The following is a 19,294-nucleotide window of genomic DNA, read 5'->3' on the forward strand; positions in this document are numbered from 1 at the left end:
CTGATGGTAACTGATGGTAGCTGATGGTAACTGATGGAAGCTGATGGTAACTGATGGTAGCTGATGGTAAATGATGATAGCTGATGGTAGCTGATGGTAAATGATGATAGCTGATGGTAACTGATGGTAGCTGATGATAACTGATGGTAGCTGATGATAACTGATGGTAGCTGATGGTAACTGATGGTAGCTGATGGTAACTGATGGTAGCTGATGGTAACTGATGGTAGCTGATGGTAAATGATGATAGCTGATGGTAAATGATGGTAACTGATGGTAAATGATGGTAACTGATGGTGAATGATGGTAACTGATGGTAGCTGATGGTAACTGATGGTAACTGATGGTAACTGATGGTAAATGATGGTAACTGATGGTAACTGATGATAAATGATGGTAACTGATGATAACTGATGGCAACTGATGGTAGCTGATGATAACTGATGGTAACTGATGGTAACTGATGATAAATGATGGTAACTGATGATAACTGATGGTAACTGATGAAAAATGATGGTAACTGATGGTAAATGATGGTAACTGATGATAACTGATGGTAACTGATGATAAATGATGGTAACTGATGATAACTGATGGTAACTGATGATAAATTATGGTAAATGATGGTAACTGATGGTAACTGATGGTAAATGATGGTAACTGATGATAACTGATGGTAACTGATGATAAATTATGGTAAATGATGGTAACTGATGGTAACTGATGGTAAATGATGGTAACTGATGATAACTGATGGTAACTGATGGTAACTGATGATAAATTATGGTAAATGATGGTAACTGATGGTAGCTGATGGTAACTGATGGTAACTGATGATAACTGATGGTAACTGATGGTAACTGATGGTAACTGATGGTAGCTGATGATAACTGATGGTAACTGATGGTAACTGATGGTAACTGATGGTAGCTGATGGTAACTGATGGTAGCTGATGGTAACTGATGGTAGCTGATGGTAAATGATGATAGCTGATGGTAAATGATGGTAACTGATGGTAAATGATGGTAACTGATGGTGAATGATGGTAACTGATGGTAGCTGATGGTAACTGATGGTAACTGATGGTAACTGATGGTAAATGATGGTAACTGATGATAACTGATGGTAACTGATGAAAAATGATGGTAACTGATGGTAAATGATGGTAACTGATGATAACTGATGGTAACTGATGATAAATGATGGTAACTGATGATAACTGATGGTAACTGATGATAAATTATGGTAAATGATGGTAACTGATGGTAACTGATGGTAAATGATGGTAACTGATGATAACTGATGGTAACTGATGATAAATTATGGTAAATGATGGTAACTGATGGTAACTGATGGTAACTGATGGTAACTGATGATAAATTATGGTAAATGATGGTAGCTGATGGTAGCTGATGGTAACTGATGGTAACTGATGGTAACTGATGATAAATGATGGTAACTGATGGTAAATGATGGTAACTGATGGTAACTGATGATAAATGATGGTAACTGATGGTAACTGATGGTAACTGATGTTAAATGATGGTAACTGATGGTAACTGATGGTAACTGATGGTAGCTGATGGTAACTGATGGTAGCTGATGGTAACTGATGGTAGCTGATGGTAAATGATGATAGCTGATGGTAAATGATGGTAACTGATGGTAAATGATGGTAACTGATGGTGAATGATGGTAACTGATGGTAGCTGATGGTAACTGATGGTAACTGATGGTAACTGATGGTAAATGATGGTAACTGATGATAACTGATGGTAACTGATGAAAAATGATGGTAACTGATGGTAAATGATGGTAACTGATGATAACTGATGGTAACTGATGATAAATGATGGTAACTGATGATAACTGATGGTAACTGATGATAAATTATGGTAAATGATGGTAACTGATGGTAACTGATGGTAAATGATGGTAACTGATGATAACTGATGGTAACTGATGATAAATTATGGTAAATGATGGTAACTGATGGTAACTGATGGTAACTGATGGTAACTGATGGTAACTGATGGTAACTGATGGTAAATGATGGTAACTGATGATAACTGATGGTAACTGATGGTAACTGATGGTAAATGATGGTAACTGATGATAACTGATGGTAACTGATGGTAACTGATGATAACTGATGGTAACTGATGATAAATTATGGTAAATGATGGTAACTGATGGTAACTGATGGTAACTGATGGTAACTGATGGTAACTGATGGTAACTGATGGTAAATGATGGTAACTGATGATAACTGATGGTAACTGATGGTAACTGATGGTAAATGATGGTAACTGATGATAACTGATGGTAACTGATGATAAATTATGGTAAATGATGGTAACTGATGGTAACTGATGGTAACTGATGGTAACTGATGGTAACTGATGGTAACTGATGGTAACTGATGGTAAATGATGGTAACTGATGATAACTGATGGTAACTGATGGTAACTGATGATAAATTATGGTAAATGATGGTAACTGATGGTAGCTGATGGTAACTGATGGTAACTGATGGTAACTGATGATAAATGATGGTAACTGATGGTAAATGATGGTAACTGATGGTAACTGATGATAAATGATGGTAACTGATGGTAACTGATGGTAACTGATGTTAAATGATGGTAACTGATGGTAACTGATGGTAACTGATGGTAGCTGATGATAACTGATGGTAACTGATGATAACTGATGGTAACTGATGTTAAATGATGGTAACTGATGGTAACTGATGATAACTGATGGTAACTGATGATAACTGATGGTAACTGATGATAACTGATGGTAACTGATGTTAAATGATGGTAACTGATGTTATAAATTTGTTTATTTGAATCTGCTCTCTTTTCCCTTGACACTAAGTGACAGAAATATAACTTTGGCTTTTTAACCTCCGGTCTGACCACAGGGCAACGGCTCGGCTGCTGGTTTAAACGCAGGAAATGAGCTGCACTTGTTTCTGAAATCCGTCCCAGAGAGGGATTAGAGGCCCGGCAGCAAGCTCTCACCACTGAAATATAATACAGCTCTGTAATGACGCTTATTTCCAAGTGCAGGGGGTGACGGGAGCACCATGAACCGGGTCAGCGGCTGAGCTTCAGAGCGACATGTGCACGGAAACGCTCTGGTAAACAGGCGCAGCACACCGGGATGCTTTCTCCTGGTACCAGCACACACCCCTCCCGTTCATGAGTTATGTGGTATATGTAGTTATGTAGTTAAATGGCTAATCCCTAATCCCGCCTCCTGATCAGCAGGGCAACAGGTGGAGGAGGATAACTGAAGCCTGGACTCCCTTTACTACACGCATTATGTAACATTGGGTCTGATCACCGCAGTTTTCCCAAAAGCGAGTTAAAATACGAGGAGACGTCAGAGGGTCTGGATTCCACACGAGCTTGGGATGTCCATGCCCTGAGTCAGGCCTATCAAATCTCCAGCCCACTCCCTCTTTCTCTGAGCTCACAGCCGCTCTGGTGTTCGCTGTTTCAAACCGGAGGCCAATGACCCATAAACCTTCCTCACCCTTTCAGCCAAGGACCAACCAGCTACCCGTCTGCCAACCAGGGGTGGGACCATATGCTTTGGTGCCGATTCGATTGAATCACGACTCTTGATAATTGCGGTTCGATATAAATCAGTAATTGCAATTTTCTTCCTCCTTATAAAACAAACAAGTTGAATCGTACACTTCAAGAATGAATGTCGTTCCCATAAACGACGCACATCACATCCCGAGTTTTAACCCGGACTAAGAGATCTGAACACATCACAGCAGCTTTAAAATCTTTACTCTGGCTTCCAGTCAGTCACAGAATAGATTTTAAAAGCCTGCTGATGGTTTACAATCTGTGATATGTTCAGAGAATATAAAGCCAGCAGAGCTCTGAGATCCAAGGACTCAGGTCAGCTGGTCCAGTCCAGAGTCCAGACTAAACATGGAGAAGCAGCATTTAGCTGTTATGCTGCAAACAAGTGGAACAAACTGCCAGTGGAGATTAAACTTTCACCAAATGGAGACATTTTTAAATCCAGGTTAAAAACATTTCTGTTCTCATGTGTCTATGCATGAAATCTGCACGATATCTTTTAACTTATCTGGACTGTTGCTGGTTTTTAAATTCATTTAAATTATTTTATTTGTTTCTTTTTATATTCTTTTATGTATTTTAATGCTTCTTCCACTCCCTGCTGCAATGCTTTTATTTTATGTAAAGCACTTTGAATTGTTTGTACATGAAATGTGCTATGTAAATAAATTTAATTTGATTTGATCAGTCAGTCCAGCTGCTGACATTTATTTCAACTGAGACAAAAAGAGGCATTTTTTAAAAGTTTACAGTTACAAAATGAATTGAATGTCCACACAGCACAAATGTGCGCTAGTTTTAACATAACTTAATGTGATGAATTGATGAAGTTTTTCTGGACACGGATATGACCAAATATAATCGATTCAGGGGAGAAAAATCGATTTTTAGAATCATCCCATAAAAAGAAATCGCGATATGTACATGAATGGATTTTTTTCGCCCACCCCTACTGCCTACAGATGCTAACAGAAGGGGAAAAGGCTGGAGGATGAGGGAGGGGAAGATAAACAGCAGGTACCATCCACAGACCCAAAATAAGTGTGACAGACTGAAGTATAACTGCCAGATCTCTGAGGATGTCCCAGGATGTCTGACAGCAGACCCTCAGGTGGTTATCAAATCAAATCTAATTTATTTATATAGCACATTTCATGTACAAACAGTTCAAAGTGCTTTACATAAAATAAAAGCATTGCAGCAGGGAGTGGAAGAAGCATTAAAATACATAAAAGAATATAAAGAGAAACAAATAAAATCATTTAAATGAATTTAAAAACCAGCAACAGTCCAGATAAGTTCAAAGATATTTCATGCATAGACACATGAGAACAGAAATGTTTTTAACCTGGATTTAAAAATGTCTCCATTTGGTGAAAGTTTAATCTCCACTGGCAGTTTGTTCCACTTGTTTGCAGCATAACAGCTAAATGCTGCTTCTCCATGTTTAGTCTGGACTCTGGACTGGACCAGCTGACCTGAGTCCTTGGATCTCAGAGCTCTGCTGGCTTTATATTCTCTGAACAGATCACAGATTGTAAACCATCAGCGGGCTTTGAGGATTGGAGCTTTTTGTGCTTTTCTTTATATTGTTCTGTGATGTGGTGAGGCCGGCTGTCCTGCAGGCTGCTGGCAGCAGGTTTGGGTGGCTGTTCTGTGTCTGAACAACCAATGCAAAGGTCCAATGATTCAGTGCATCAAATGTACTGTTTACCTCTGCAGAAGCGCCACAACGCGGCGTTCTTTCACATTCAACCAATGATTAGCTCGTACTTGGAGACTTCAAGAGGGGGCTTTTTATTTATTCATATTTACATTTATTGGGTTAATTTCTCTTTTCATTGGCTGTTTGGGATTTTTGAAGAAATGTAAATATTGTACATAAGTTGAATATTCAAATGCCGGTTAAACCCTGCCTGTTACACACTTTGTGCCTCTGAGCTTTCCAGCTGACGTGAAGTTCTCCGGCAGGGTTTCAGTTTCAGTGTTTATTTTTGAGCGTGTTAGCTTGTCGTACTGAGAATTCCTCTTCCTCACACAACTCTCTGTTTACTCGACTCACAGTGGCCCACCGCACGCTTTGCTTTTTCAACCCCATTTTTGTAACGCCTGGAGTTGAAAATAAAATAAATGTTTCGCTAACTTACAAGATTTAGCGTTTGCATTGAAGCTTGCACTGGAAAAAATGCCCCTCCAAAAATAAGTTAAAAAAAACAACAAATAAAAGACGTTTTTGCTTGAAATAAGCAAAAAAATCTGCCAATGGAACTAGTGAAAATCGGCTTGTCAAGATTTCTTGAAATAAAATGTGATATTTAGGACTTTTGAGTTAAAAGTGATCTTGAAATTAGCTTAAAAACCTCTTTAAATGTAAAAAAAAAAAGCTTGTTTCATATGAAATCCGACTCAAAACTATTTGTTTTCAAGACTTTTTCATTGAACAAGATATTCCAGATGTATTGTATTAAAACAAGTCCCTATATCTGGCTGAAATGCTGCTTGTTAGGCAGTTGTGTCTTATATTAAGTGTAATGAGATACTCAATGAGACAAATATACTTGGTAAGATTTAGATTTTTTCCAGTGTGTGTAATCCCCTGCTCCAGGCAAGAGATGCAGGGTGAAAAATGGATCCACTTTACCTCAGACCCCGGTTACCCACTCTTTAAAATGTGTGTCAGGTCCTCTGCACAGAGTAAATCTGTGTGCACTGGCCTGTAATTCTACAGTAAGCGGCTGTAAATTAGCCTCTTTGTTATTAACTGCTTCCTCTGATCCCACTGTTGGTCTTTAGCTTGAAGAAAAGAACACATTTGTGTTACCAGGGTGCTCCAATACTGTTCTTAAGTTGTTATCAGCAAAAATGATTCAGCAGATGTTGAAAAACTTCAGGGAATCAGACGTTTACGTTAGCTAGCCACCATTTTTTGATTAGCCTAGTTTGCTAGCTTACGTTTTACAAGTGAAAAACAAAACCAACAACGCTTTGAGACATCTAAAAAGCTTGTTGTAATAAGGGTATATAGTTCAAATGGGTGTTTATTGGTAGCAACATTAGCTGTTGCCACATTAGCTTATTAAATTGGGGTAAAAAAAATAAAGCTAAATAGTTTCAGGCTAAGTATGAGACTCAAAGGTGGCAGAAAAACATTGACAATGTTTAAATCCAGGCTGAAAACAGTTCTATTTAGCTGTGCATATGACACCTGAAAGTATTTTATCTGCACTCTTCACTTTTAAATTAATTAATTAATTATTATTTTAAATGGGTTTTTAATTTTTTTTTTATTTCTATTATTATTATTATTTTTTATTTTTTTATATATTTTTTTTATTTTTTATTTCTTTTTAATGATTTTATTGCCTTCTTGTGATTTTATGTAGCTGTGAAGCACTTTGAATTGCCTTGTGTACGAATTGTGCTCTGCAAATAAAATTGCCTTGCCTTGCCTTAAGGTAGAATGAGACCTAAAATAAAGAAATAATATGTTCAATATGTCCATGAATTCCAGCTGAACCGGGGACATGTAGGATCACATGAAACCGGGTTACATCAACACTTTAAATGTGGACTTTTTGCTTCGGTTGGATGTAAATAACAGCTAAAAGCAGAGTAGGTCGGGGGTTACTGCGAGGCCGAGGCTTTTCACACATTCCCCCGGGTGGTGGCACCATCACTGGCCAGTTAGTGGCTGCTGGCCAACAAGAAGAGTCCCAGTTGGATGGACTTTAGTCGGATCGTCTGACCTGTGCTTCTTCCAACATGAACATTTGTTTCTCCTGAGGCTTAGTTTTCAGGTCAGGCCAGAGTACGAAACTAGGTTTTTGGGTAGAAAATGGAAAATAATACAAAGTTTGAACTAATTGAGGCAAAAGTATCCTCTTCTATCTGCAGATTCCTGAGTAATGGTGTGCAGGTTCTGCTCTAATTCAGTTGGCAGAAGTTATCTTTAAGTTTTTAACCGAGAACTATATTGTGTAACGGTGCTTTTGGATGATATTAAAGAGTTGGTTACTTATGGAGGACGGTCATAAAGCAGAGGGCGGGGGGGTCAGTGAGAGTCAACAGGTGGAAACACTGTAGCATCTATGCTACATCTAAATAAATAAAATGCTTGTTTTTAGAACAAATGTACCCAATCCTAAACTGTCGACGTGTTTGTGACATTTTTTGCACATTCTCTCGCTCACACCTCACTCCCACACATGCACAAATCTGCGGTTTTGCACACACGGTGTGCATATCTCGGACTTTAACTTGTGCACATACATATATTTACTTTATTTTGTACTTTATTTATTCTATATGTATATATTTTTAATCTTATTTTGTATTTTTAGAATTCTACTATTCTAATTTAGGAATATTTAATTTTACTTTAACTTTCTATTAATGTTACTTTGCTACCTAGTTCATATTTTATAGTTATAGTTTGTATTTTGTGGACGGTGGTCAAAGGTCATTTCACTGCATGTTGTACCGTGTATAACTATGCATGTGACAAATAAAACTTTGAATCTTGAAATCTTGAATCATTTGACAAGTTTAAAACTAGAAAAACAATCCGAAACATTCCTCAAATATACCAAACAAAGCCCAGAAAGAATTTCCTGCATGTTGACGTGAGCTTTAATCTGTTGCTACAGGCTAAAGATGAGTTTAGTTTGGGTTATTTAAATAAACTCCCGGTTCAGATGGTGGACACGACCGACAGAAGATGCTAAATGCCTCGTTTCCGTCTCCAGCCAAAAATAACGGGAGTCTGCTTTTCTTTTTCCCTGGAATGCGACCCTCCCACAGAATGTGGGAAGGAAATTCCAGTGGGGGGAGATAACAAACATGTGCAGTGTTGGTTGTGTCTGCGGCTGTTTGGGCAGCAGGTGAACATCAGAGGCTGATGCAGGACCCACATCAGCCCAGATTCTGCCGGCGTTTCACAGGAAGCTCCGACTCTGAGATCAGAGAAAGAGTTTCCACCTCCCGCTCACACATGTAATCTGTTTGCCATCTCAGGCGGAGGCCTGTGTGAGCAGAATAAGCACGTTTTACCGCGTTAGCTGGGAGTTCATCCTGTTTTATCTTGTTTGGCTCTGAATACTCAAGCTGCACAATCTGGCTCCATCCTTTGGTCTGAAAGCATCCAGTCTGACCAACACAGAAAGGTTTCTGCCTCTGTTACACCCTGATTTCTGCATCACTCTCCAGCGTCTCTTTGTTTCCCCCGTCGGCCCCGCTGGGCAAATAATGCAGCAAAGCAGAAAATGGGATAAGCGGATTATCTGCGGTGCCAGCCCTCCTGCTGGCTGAGGTGTGGCATTATGGGATGGATTGGACAGCAAGGCTCAAACTAACGTGGGCGTCTCTCTCTCCGCAGTGATCCGAGCTAAAGTGGTGGGCAAGAAGCTGCTGAAAGACGGGCCGTTTGGGACCATGCGCTACACCGTCAAGCAGATGAAGGTGAGAGCTTCAGCTTCCTGATCAGGAAGCCTTCAGAGCTCTGAGTTCTGCTGGTTCTACGTGCTTTAAAACCTCCAGAACGGAGCTGAATAACTCCTGATTATCCTTGTAGCACCCAAGCATCTGAATAATCATTGAAAAAAATCATTTAGGCTCTTCTTGCATCTTTTTGGGTGGGAATAAACCAATATGTTTGATCATTTTAGGCAATGTTGCATATTTGCAGCTGTGGGCTTTCCTGATTAATTTTGTAATCATACAATTTGGAGAGCTGAGCTCCCATTAGCGCTGTGAAAGGTGGACAAAGCAGAGCACACCAAACGAGAGCAGAACCAACTGGAACAGAGCACCGCAGAGCAGAGTGTGATTCACTGAGCCAAGCACATAAAATGTAATGTAAAAAATATTACACATGAATGTAAATAATGTATGTCAATTTAAAAAATCAAATAAATAATGTAAATAAAAATATAAATAAAAATATAACATAAATAAATAATGTAAATAAAAATATAATGTAAATAAATAATGTAAATCAAAATATAATGTAAATAAATAAAAAGCTTGCTGCATATCTGCTACTGCGGGTGCTACGAGGTTAACAGGGCTGCCGGCAGGTTTCTGCTTCTTCCACATGAAGCTGAACACCTGCAACAACATGCTGCAGCTGCAGATGTTTCCAGCTGCTGCTTTACTCTGTAAAGCTGGGCAGATGTTTCCAGCTGCTGCTTTACTCTGACAGATGCTGCTGCTCAGACAGCAGCCAGGCTGCACGATTACTTCTCTCACAGTGTAAAATGCTTTATAAATAAAATGGATTATTATTATTATTACAGCATCATTTAAACGTTTGAAACATTTAATCTGAATCCTGCAGCACATCTGCACAGCCGCGCTGTTTCAGCTCTAAGTGGCCGCGCAGCTTTATTCTCAGGGATCACATCCCACCTTCGGACCTCCAGAGTCCAGATCAGTGAAACAGAGGCTTCACCTTAAAAAAAAGGACATTTCAACAAATCCACAGAGACGAATTCCTCTGGCTTTCTGTGGCTGAAGTAACAGTTCGTTCTGCTTTCTTTCTGGGAGCTGCTTCTGTAAACAGGGACTTCCTGTTCCCCAGAACAGATTACTCTGAGCTGCAGTTACTCTGAGCTGCAGTTACTCTGAGCAGCAGTTACTCTGAGCAGCAGATTACTCTGAGCTGCAGTTACTCTGAGCAGCAGATACTCTGAGCAGCAGTTACTCTGAGCAGCAGTTACTCTGAGCAGCAGATACTCTGAGCTGCAGTTACTCTGAGCAGCAGATACTCTGAGCAGCAGTTACTCTGAGCTGCAGTTACTCTGAGCTGCAGTTTACTCTGAGCTGCAGTTACTCTGAGCAGCAGATACTCTGAGCTGCAGTTACTCTGAGCAGCAGATTACTCTGAGCTGCAGTTACTCTGAGCAGCAGATACTCTGAGCAGCAGTTACTCTGAGCTGCAGTTACTCTGAGCAGCAGTTACTCTGAGCAGCAGTTACTCTGAGCTGCAGTTACTCTGAGCAGCAGATTACTCTGAGCTGCAGTTACTCTGAGCAGCAGATACTCTGAGCAGCAGTTACTCTGAGCAGCAGATACTCTGAGCTGCAGTTACTCTGAGCAGCAGATACTCTGAGCAGCAGTTACTCTGAGCTGCAGTTACTCTGAGCTGCAGTTTACTCTGAGCTGCAGTTACTCTGAGCAGCAGATACTCTGAGCTGCAGTTACTCTGAGCAGCAGTTACTCTGAGCAGCAGATTACTCTGAGCAGCAGTTACTCTGAGCTGCAGTTACTCTGAGCAGCAGATTACTCTGAGCAGCAGTTACTCTGAGCAGCAGATACTCTGAGCTGCAGTTACTCTGAGCAGCAGATACTCTGAGCAGCAGTTACTCTGAGCTGCAGTTACTCTGAGCAGCAGATTACTCTGAGCTGCAGTTACTCTGAGCAGCAGATACTCTGAGCTGCAGTTACTCTGAGCAGCAGTTACTCTGAGCAGCAGATACTCTGAGCAGCAGTTACTCTGAGCTGCAGTTACTCTGAGCAGCAGATTACTCTGAGCTGCAGTTACTCTGAGCAGCAGATACTCTGAGCAGCAGTTACTCTGAGCAGCAGATACTCTGAGCAGCAGTTACTCTGAGCTGCAGTTACTCTGAGCAGCAGTTACTCTGAGCAGCAGATACTCTGAGCAGCAGTTACTCTGAGCAGCAGATACTCTGAGCAGCAGTTACTCTGAGCTGCAGTTACTCTGAGCTGCAGTTACTCTGAGCAGCAGTTACTCTGAGCAGCAGATTACTCTGAGCTGCAGTTACTCTGAGCAGCAGATACTCTGAGCAGCAGTTACTCTGAGCAGCAGATACTCTGAGCTGCAGTTACTCTGAGCAGCAGATACTCTGAGCAGCAGTTACTCTGAGCTGCAGTTACTCTGAGCTGCAGTTTACTCTGAGCTGCAGTTACTCTGAGCAGCAGATACTCTGAGCTGCAGTTACTCTGAGCAGCAGATTACTCTGAGCTGCAGTTACTCTGAGCAGCAGATACTCTGAGCAGCAGTTACTCTGAGCTGCAGTTACTCTGAGCAGCAGTTACTCTGAGCAGCAGTTACTCTGAGCTGCAGTTACTCTGAGCAGCAGATTACTCTGAGCTGCAGTTACTCTGAGCAGCAGATACTCTGAGCAGCAGTTACTCTGAGCAGCAGATACTCTGAGCTGCAGTTACTCTGAGCAGCAGATACTCTGAGCAGCAGTTACTCTGAGCTGCAGTTACTCTGAGCTGCAGTTTACTCTGAGCTGCAGTTACTCTGAGCAGCAGATACTCTGAGCTGCAGTTACTCTGAGCAGCAGTTACTCTGAGCAGCAGATTACTCTGAGCAGCAGTTACTCTGAGCTGCAGTTACTCTGAGCAGCAGATTACTCTGAGCAGCAGTTACTCTGAGCAGCAGATACTCTGAGCTGCAGTTACTCTGAGCAGCAGATACTCTGAGCAGCAGTTACTCTGAGCTGCAGTTACTCTGAGCAGCAGATTACTCTGAGCTGCAGTTACTCTGAGCAGCAGATACTCTGAGCTGCAGTTACTCTGAGCAGCAGTTACTCTGAGCAGCAGATACTCTGAGCAGCAGTTACTCTGAGCTGCAGTTACTCTGAGCAGCAGATTACTCTGAGCTGCAGTTACTCTGAGCAGCAGATACTCTGAGCAGCAGTTACTCTGAGCAGCAGATACTCTGAGCAGCAGTTACTCTGAGCTGCAGTTACTCTGAGCAGCAGTTACTCTGAGCAGCAGATACTCTGAGCAGCAGTTACTCTGAGCAGCAGATACTCTGAGCTGCAGTTACTCTGAGCTGCAGTTACTCTGAGCAGCAGATACTCTGAGCAGCAGTTACTCTGAGCAGCAGTTACTCTGAGCAGCAGATACTCTGAGCAGCAGATACTCTGAGCAGCAGTTACTCTGAGCAGCAGATACTCTGAGCAGCAGTTACTCTGAGCAGCAGTTACTCTGAGCTGCAGTTACTCTGAGCAGCAGATACTCTGAGCAGCAGTTACTCTGAGCAGCAGTTACTCTGAGCTGCAGTTACTCTGAGCAGCAGATACTCTGAGCTGCAGTTACTCTGAGCAGCAGATACTCTGAGCAGCAGTTACTCTGAGCAGCAGATACTCTGAGCAGCAGATACTCTGAGCTGCAGTTACTCTGAGCAGCAGTTACTCTGAGCTGCAGTTACTCTGAGCTGCAGTTACTCTGAGCAGCAGATACTCTGAGCAGCAGATACTCTGAGCAGCAGTTACTCTGAGCAGCAGATTACTCTGAGCAGCAGATTACTCTGAGCAGCAGTTACTCTGAGCAGCAGTTACTCTGAGCAGCAGATACTCTGAGCAGCAGTTACTCTGAGCAGCAGATTACTCTGAGCAGCAGTTACTCTGAGCAGCAGATACTCTGAGCAGCAGTTACTCTGAGCAGCAGATACTCTGAGCTGCAGTTACTCTGAGCAGCGGTTACTCTGAGCAGCAGTTACTCTGAGCAGCAGATACTCTGAGCAGCAGTTACTCTGAGCAGCAGTTACTCTGAGCAGCAGATACTCTGAGCAGCAGATACTCTGAGCAGCAGATACTCTGAGCTGCAGTTACTCTGAGCAGCAGATTACTCTGAGCAGCAGTTACTCTGAGCAGCAGATACTCTGAGCAGCAGTTACTCTGAGCAGCAGTTACTCTGAGCAGCAGTTACTCTGAGCAGCAGATACTCTGAGCAGCAGTTACTCTGAGCAGCAGATACTCTGAGCAGCAGTTACTCTGAGCAGCAGATTACTCTGAGCAGCAGTTACTCTGAGCGGCAGTTACTCTGAGCGGCAGTTACTCTGAGCAGCAGTTACTCTGAGCAGCAGATTACTCTGAGCTGCAGTTACTCTGAGCAGCAGTTACTCTGAGCAGCAGATTACTCTGAGCGGCAGTTACTCTGAGCGGCAGTTACTCTGAGCGGCAGTTACTCTGAGCAGCAGTTACTCTAAGTAGCAGTTACTCTGAGCAGCAGTTACTCTGAGCGGCAGATACTCTGAGCGGCAGTTACTCTGAGCGGCAGTTACTCTGAGCAGCAGATACTCTGAGCAGCAGTTACTCTGAGCAGCAGTTACTCTGAGCAGCAGATACTCTGAGCTGCAGATTACTCTGAGCAGCAGTTACTCTGAGCAGCAGATACTCTGAGCAGCAGTTACTCTGAGCAGCAGATTACTCTGAGCAGCAGATACTCTGAGCAGCAGATACTCTGAGCAGCAGTTACTCTGAGCAGCAGATACTCTGAGCAGCAGTTACTCTGAGCTGCAGATTACTCTGAGCAGCAGTTACTCTGAGCTGCAGATTACTCTGAGCAGCAGTTACTCTGAGCAGCAGTTACTCTGAGCAGCAGTTACTCTGAGCAGCAGATACTCTGAGCTGCAGTTACTCTGAGCAGCAGTTACTCTGAGTAGCAGTTACTCTGAGCAGCAGATACTCTGAGCAGCAGTTACTCTGAGCTGCAGATACTCTGAGTAGCAGATACTCTGAGCAGCAGTTACTCTGAGCAGCAGTTACTCTGAGCAGCAGTTACTCTGAGCAGCAGATACTCTGAGCAGCAGTTACTCTGAGCTGCAGATTACTCTGAGCGGCAGTTACTCTGAGCTGCAGATTACTCTGAGCGGCAGTTACTCTGAGCTGCAGATTACTCTGAGCGGCAGTTACTCTGAGCGGCAGTTACTCTGAGCTGCAGATTACTCTGAGCGGCAGTTACTCTGAGCGGCAGTTACTCTGAGCGGCAGTTACTCTGAGCAGCAGATTACTCTGAGCAGCAGATACTCTGAGCAGCAGATACTCTGAGCAGCAGTTACTCTGAGCAGCAGTTACTCTGAGCAGCAGTTACTCTGAGCAGCAGATACTCTGAGCAGCAGTTACTCTGAGCAGCAGTTACTCTGAGCAGCAGTTACTCTGAGCAGCAGATACTCTGAGCAGCAGTTACTCTGAGCAGCAGATACTCTGAGCAGCAGTTACTCTGAGCAGCAGTTACTCTGAGCAGCAGTTACTCTGAGCAGCAGATTACTCTGAGCAGCAGTTACTCTGAGCAGCAGATTACTCTGAGCAGCAGTTACTCTGAGCGGCAGTTACTCTGAGCAGCAGTTACTCTGAGCAGCAGTTACTCTGAGCAGCAGTTACTCTGAGCGGCAGTTACTCTGAGCAGCAGATACTCTGAGCAGCAGTTACTCTGAGCAGCAGTTACTCTGAGCAGCAGTTACTCTGAGCAGCAGATAAACAGCCTGATGTGTTCTCATGTTTCTGCAGATGTACAAAGGATTCACCAAAGTGCAGCACGTGCAGCACGTCTACACCGACGCCTCCGAGAGCATGTGTGGCGTCAAGTTCGACATCAACAAGTACCAGTACCTGATCACAGGTGAGCTGTGGGCCGCCTTAAGAGATGTTTAAGGGGGCGCTGTTTAAGGGGGCGCTGTTTAAGGGGGCGCTGTTTAAGGGGGCGCTGTTTAAGGGGCCGCTGTTTAAGGGGCCGCTGTTTAAGGGGGCGCTGTTTAAGGGGGCGCTGTTTAAGGGGGCGCTGTTTAAGGGGCCGCTGTTTAAGGGGGCGCTGTTTAAGGGGCGCTGTTTAAGGGGGCGCTGTTTAAGGGGGCGCTGTTTAAGGGGGCGCTGTTTAAGGGGCCGCTGTTTAAGGGGGCGCTGTTTAAGGGGGCGCTGTTTAAGGGGCGCTGTTTAAGGGGGCGCTGTTTAAGGGGCGCTGTTTAAGGGGGCGCTGTTTAAGGGGCCGCTGTTTAAGGGGCGCTGTTTAAGGGGCCGCTGTTTAAGGGGGCGCTGTTTAAGGGGCGCTGTTTAAGGGGCCGCTGTTTAAGGGGGCGCTGTTTAAGGGGGCGCTGTTTAAGGGGGCGCTGTTTAAGGGGGCGCTGTTTAAGGGGGCGCTGTTTAAGGGGGCGCTGTTTAAGGGGGCGCTCCGGCCTGTAATTATCAGCAGGAAGCGAGCGGCCTTTTATAAGTTGCTGTTTCCAACAGAGGCGTTTACTTTGGACCCCGCAGCGCTCGCTGTGTGTAACTGTCGCTAAGCAACTGTCGCTAAACCCCACCCTGTAAATACTGTAGCCGGGCCAGAGAGCCGGCGTTGCCAGGCAACGGCTCTGTTTACTCAGCCGGGTGTGAGTGACATCATCAACGACGTCTTCCTCGGCTCTCAGGAAGTCTGTGATAAGTCGAGCGGCGAGATCAGCCCCCTTTGATCCGGCTCTGAGGGTCCGGTTAGTGTATGTGGCCCCGAGGATCCCAGAGTGGGGGGGCAGGCTGAGTGGGGGGCAGGGGCATCTGGGGCATCAGGGGCATCAGGGGCATCTGGGGCATCAGGGGCATCTGGGGCATCAGGGGCATCAGGGGCATCTGGGGCATCAGGGGCATCAGGGGGCAGATCTTTAATTCCTGCATCATTTCCACACTGAGGACATCTTGTGGTGCACCTGCCTGCAGAGCTAAAACTAACGCCCGATGACCTTTGATATGCAGAGATACTGAGGCCGCCTGTAGGAGACCGGCCGAGGGTCACTGTCAGCACATCTGTCAGCACATCTGTCAGCACATCTGTCAGCACATCTGTCAGCACATCTGTCAGCACATCTGTCAGCACTTCTGTCAGCGGCCCCCCTCAGAACTGAACCTTCTCCTTCCTCCTCTGCTGCTGCAGGTCGCGTCTACGAAGGAAAGGTCTACACGGGGCTCTGCAACTTCAACGAGAGGTGGGAGCGGCTGTCTCTGGCGCAGAAGAAGGGCATGAACCACCGCTACCAGCTGGGCTGCAACTGCAGGGTGAGTGGGAACGCCGTCTGGGTGAGTGGGAACGCTGTCAGGGTGAGAGGGAACGCCGTCAGGGTGAGTGGGAACGCCGTCTGGGTGAGTGGGAACGCCGTCAGGGTGAGTGGGAACGCCGTCAGGGTGGGTGGGAACGCCTTCAGGGTGAGGGAACGCCGTCAGGGTGGGTGGGAACGCCTTCAGGGTGGGTGGGAACGCCGTCAGGGTGGGAACGCCGTCAGGGTGAGAGGGAACGCTGTCAGGGTGGGAACGCCGTCAGGGTGGGTGGGAACGCCGTCAGGCTGAGTGGGAACGCCATCAGGGTGAGTGGGAACGCCGTCAGGGTGAGTAGGAATGCTGTCAGGGTGGGAACGCCGTCAGGGTGGGTGGGAACGCCGTCAGGCTGAGTGGGAACGCCATCAGGGTGAGTGGGAACGCCGTCAGGGTGAGTGGGAACGCTGTCAGGGTGAGTAGGAACGCTGTCAGGGTGGGAACGCCGTCAGGGTGGGAACGCCGTCAGGGTGAGTGGGAACGCCGTCAGGGTGGGTGGGAACGCCGTCAGGGTGGGTGGGAACGCCGTCAGGCTGAGTGGGAACGCCATCAGGGTGAGTGGGAACGCCGTCAGGGTGAGTGGGAACGCTGTCAGGGTGAGTAGGAACGCTGTCAGGGTGGGAACGCCGTCAGGGTGAGTGGGAACGCCGTCAGGGTGAGAGGGAACGCCGTCAGGGTGAGAACTCCGTCAGGCTGAGTGGGAACGCCATCAGGGTGGGTGGGAACGCTGTCAGGCTGAGTGGGAACGCCATCAGGGTGAGTGGGAACGCCGTCAGGGTGAGTGGGAACGCTGTCAGGGTGAGTAGGAACGCTGTCAGGGTGGGAACGCCGTCAGGGTGAGTGGGAACGCCGTCAGGGTGAGAGGGAACGCCGTCAGGGTGAGAACTCCGTCAGGCTGAGTGGGAACGCCATCAGGGTGGGTGGGAACGCCATCAGGGTGAGAGGGAACGCTGTCAGGGTAGGAACGCAGTCAGGGTGAGAGGGAACGCCGTCAGGGTGAGAGAGAACGCCGTCAGGGTGGGTGGGAACGCTGTCAGGGTGAGAGGGAACGCAGTCAGGGTGGGAACGCCGTCAGGGTGAGAGGGAACGCCGTCAGGGTGAGAGGGAACGCCGTCTGCCCGGCGGGTCCAGGAGGCAGGGGGAGGAGCCAGAAGAGGGGGAGGAGCTAGAGCTTCCTGCAGCCTGACACCGTCGGCTGACTCCTCGTACAGTTTGTTAATGATCACTAAATAAGGAATTACTTTAATATTCAGCCAGGCACGTTCATTCCACAGTTAAACTAACACGAGCCAAAGAAATAAGAGGTTTTATTTTCTATTAGGACTGAGTTGCGAGCTCATTTTAGGAGCTTATTTCCTGGAATATACATGAGGGATGTTGGGCAGAGACAGAAATGGAGAGAAAACAAGTTGTGCTACTATCACTGGGAGTTATTAAGTAACAGCTCTGGGATCGGCTCCAGTCTCCATGTGATGAAGCATGCAGCTCGCTGCTGAGCAGCTGCTGTGCGCCGCCGTCCTGCACATCTGCTAACACGCCATCAGTGGATCAGCAGAGAGAGCCGTTTGTTCCCAGTAAACTGTGTTCAGAGAGCACATGGCAGCAGCCCAGAGGCATGCTGGGAAGGCCGTCTGTCAGCCGAGGCTTCAGAGTCCGAGTCCGTAAACACAAGCAGGCAGAAACACGTAGTAACCAGCCCGCCCCCCCACAGGACGACTTTACCCTCAATTCAATTCATTTTTATTTATATAGCGCCAAATACAACAAATGTCATCTCAAGGCACTTAGATAATAAAGTCCAATTCAAGCCAATTGGAATTCAATTCATTGTAATCATAATTATTCATAAAATAATCCAATTCGTTCATATAGAGCCGATTCAAAAACACTTTCCCAGCTAAGGAAACCAACAGATTGCAGCTTTAACCCTCCTGTTGTCCTGCAGGTCCAAACTGAGCCACCACCATGTTTAGCTGTAGAAAAAATACCTTAAACTATCTTTTATGACTTTTCCTAAAGGGACCCGATCATTAGAAAAAGTCACACTTTATTTTTGTTCATGTTTCCATGTGGGCTGTACACCACTAGGGTACAAAGATTGTCTTATGGGTCATTTCTGACCCGTGAATTATAAAAACATTTAAACACCAGAAAAAAGTTCACTGTTTTTTTCCCTTTCAATATAATTAATTAAGAAGTAATTACTTCACATTTATATAATAGCAATAATAAACCTTTATTATGTCAAAGAAACCTGAGAAAACAAGAAAACTGTTGGTCCCACTGACAGTAAAAAAAAAAAGTGTAATCCTGAAAACTGCTGATTAACATAAAAAACATGATAAAACATGTATTGAATTGAGCTGAATAGATAAATAACAGGTGGTTTCATCATACTAAATAGATTTTGTATTTTAAATTAAATTAAGTTGCTTTATTTTGGGGCTTTGGTAGGGCGAGTCATTTCTGACCCGTAGGACAAAGGGAGTAAACACGATGTTAAGACCGCACAAAGGGTTAAAGGGTGACGCACCAGTCAGAAAATGACTCTCCTTGTTGTGTCGAACATCTTCCAACCGTGGAAGGAACAGAACTATGTTCCTCTGATATCCAGAGCAGCTCGGCTCTCTGATGTGAATCCTCCTGTCAGTCAAAGCCGTTTATTCATCTGCTTTTTGTGCAAACACCTGCAGTAATGACGCACGGAGTCAGACCGAATCCTTAAGAAACATTTACCAGCTTCAGGAAGACGACTTCCTTTCACATTCCTCAGCACAAAGCAGACAAAAAGTTTCCTCTTTTTAAAAGCTGCTGCAGGAAGTGTCTGAAAGCAGCTCAGCAAAGAAGATGTCTTTAGATATTACACCAAAAGC

The 19,294-nt window shown here is 45.0% G+C and overlaps 2 protein-coding genes across 3 annotated transcripts in view; one reads left to right on the plus strand and one right to left on the minus strand.

The window, feature by feature from the left end:
* syn3 (synapsin III) overlaps window positions 1-19,294 on the minus strand; it is a 166,998-nt gene that overhangs the window by 85,885 nt on the left and 61,819 nt on the right. The window lies entirely within an intron of this gene.
* LOC142385090 (metalloproteinase inhibitor 3) overlaps window positions 1-19,294 on the plus strand; it is a 60,621-nt gene that overhangs the window by 36,902 nt on the left and 4,425 nt on the right. The window contains exons 2-4 of the mRNA XM_075471262.1: window positions 8,987-9,069; window positions 14,874-14,985; window positions 16,267-16,388. Of these exons, the coding sequence (XP_075327377.1) occupies window positions 8,987-9,069; window positions 14,874-14,985; window positions 16,267-16,388 (317 nt within the window). The remainder of the gene's footprint in view (window positions 1-8,986; window positions 9,070-14,873; window positions 14,986-16,266; window positions 16,389-19,294) is intronic.

The sequence above is a fragment of the Odontesthes bonariensis genome, chromosome 8, assembly GCF_027942865.1.
Source record: "Odontesthes bonariensis isolate fOdoBon6 chromosome 8, fOdoBon6.hap1, whole genome shotgun sequence".
Taxonomy (NCBI): Eukaryota; Metazoa; Chordata; class Actinopteri; order Atheriniformes; family Atherinopsidae; genus Odontesthes; species Odontesthes bonariensis.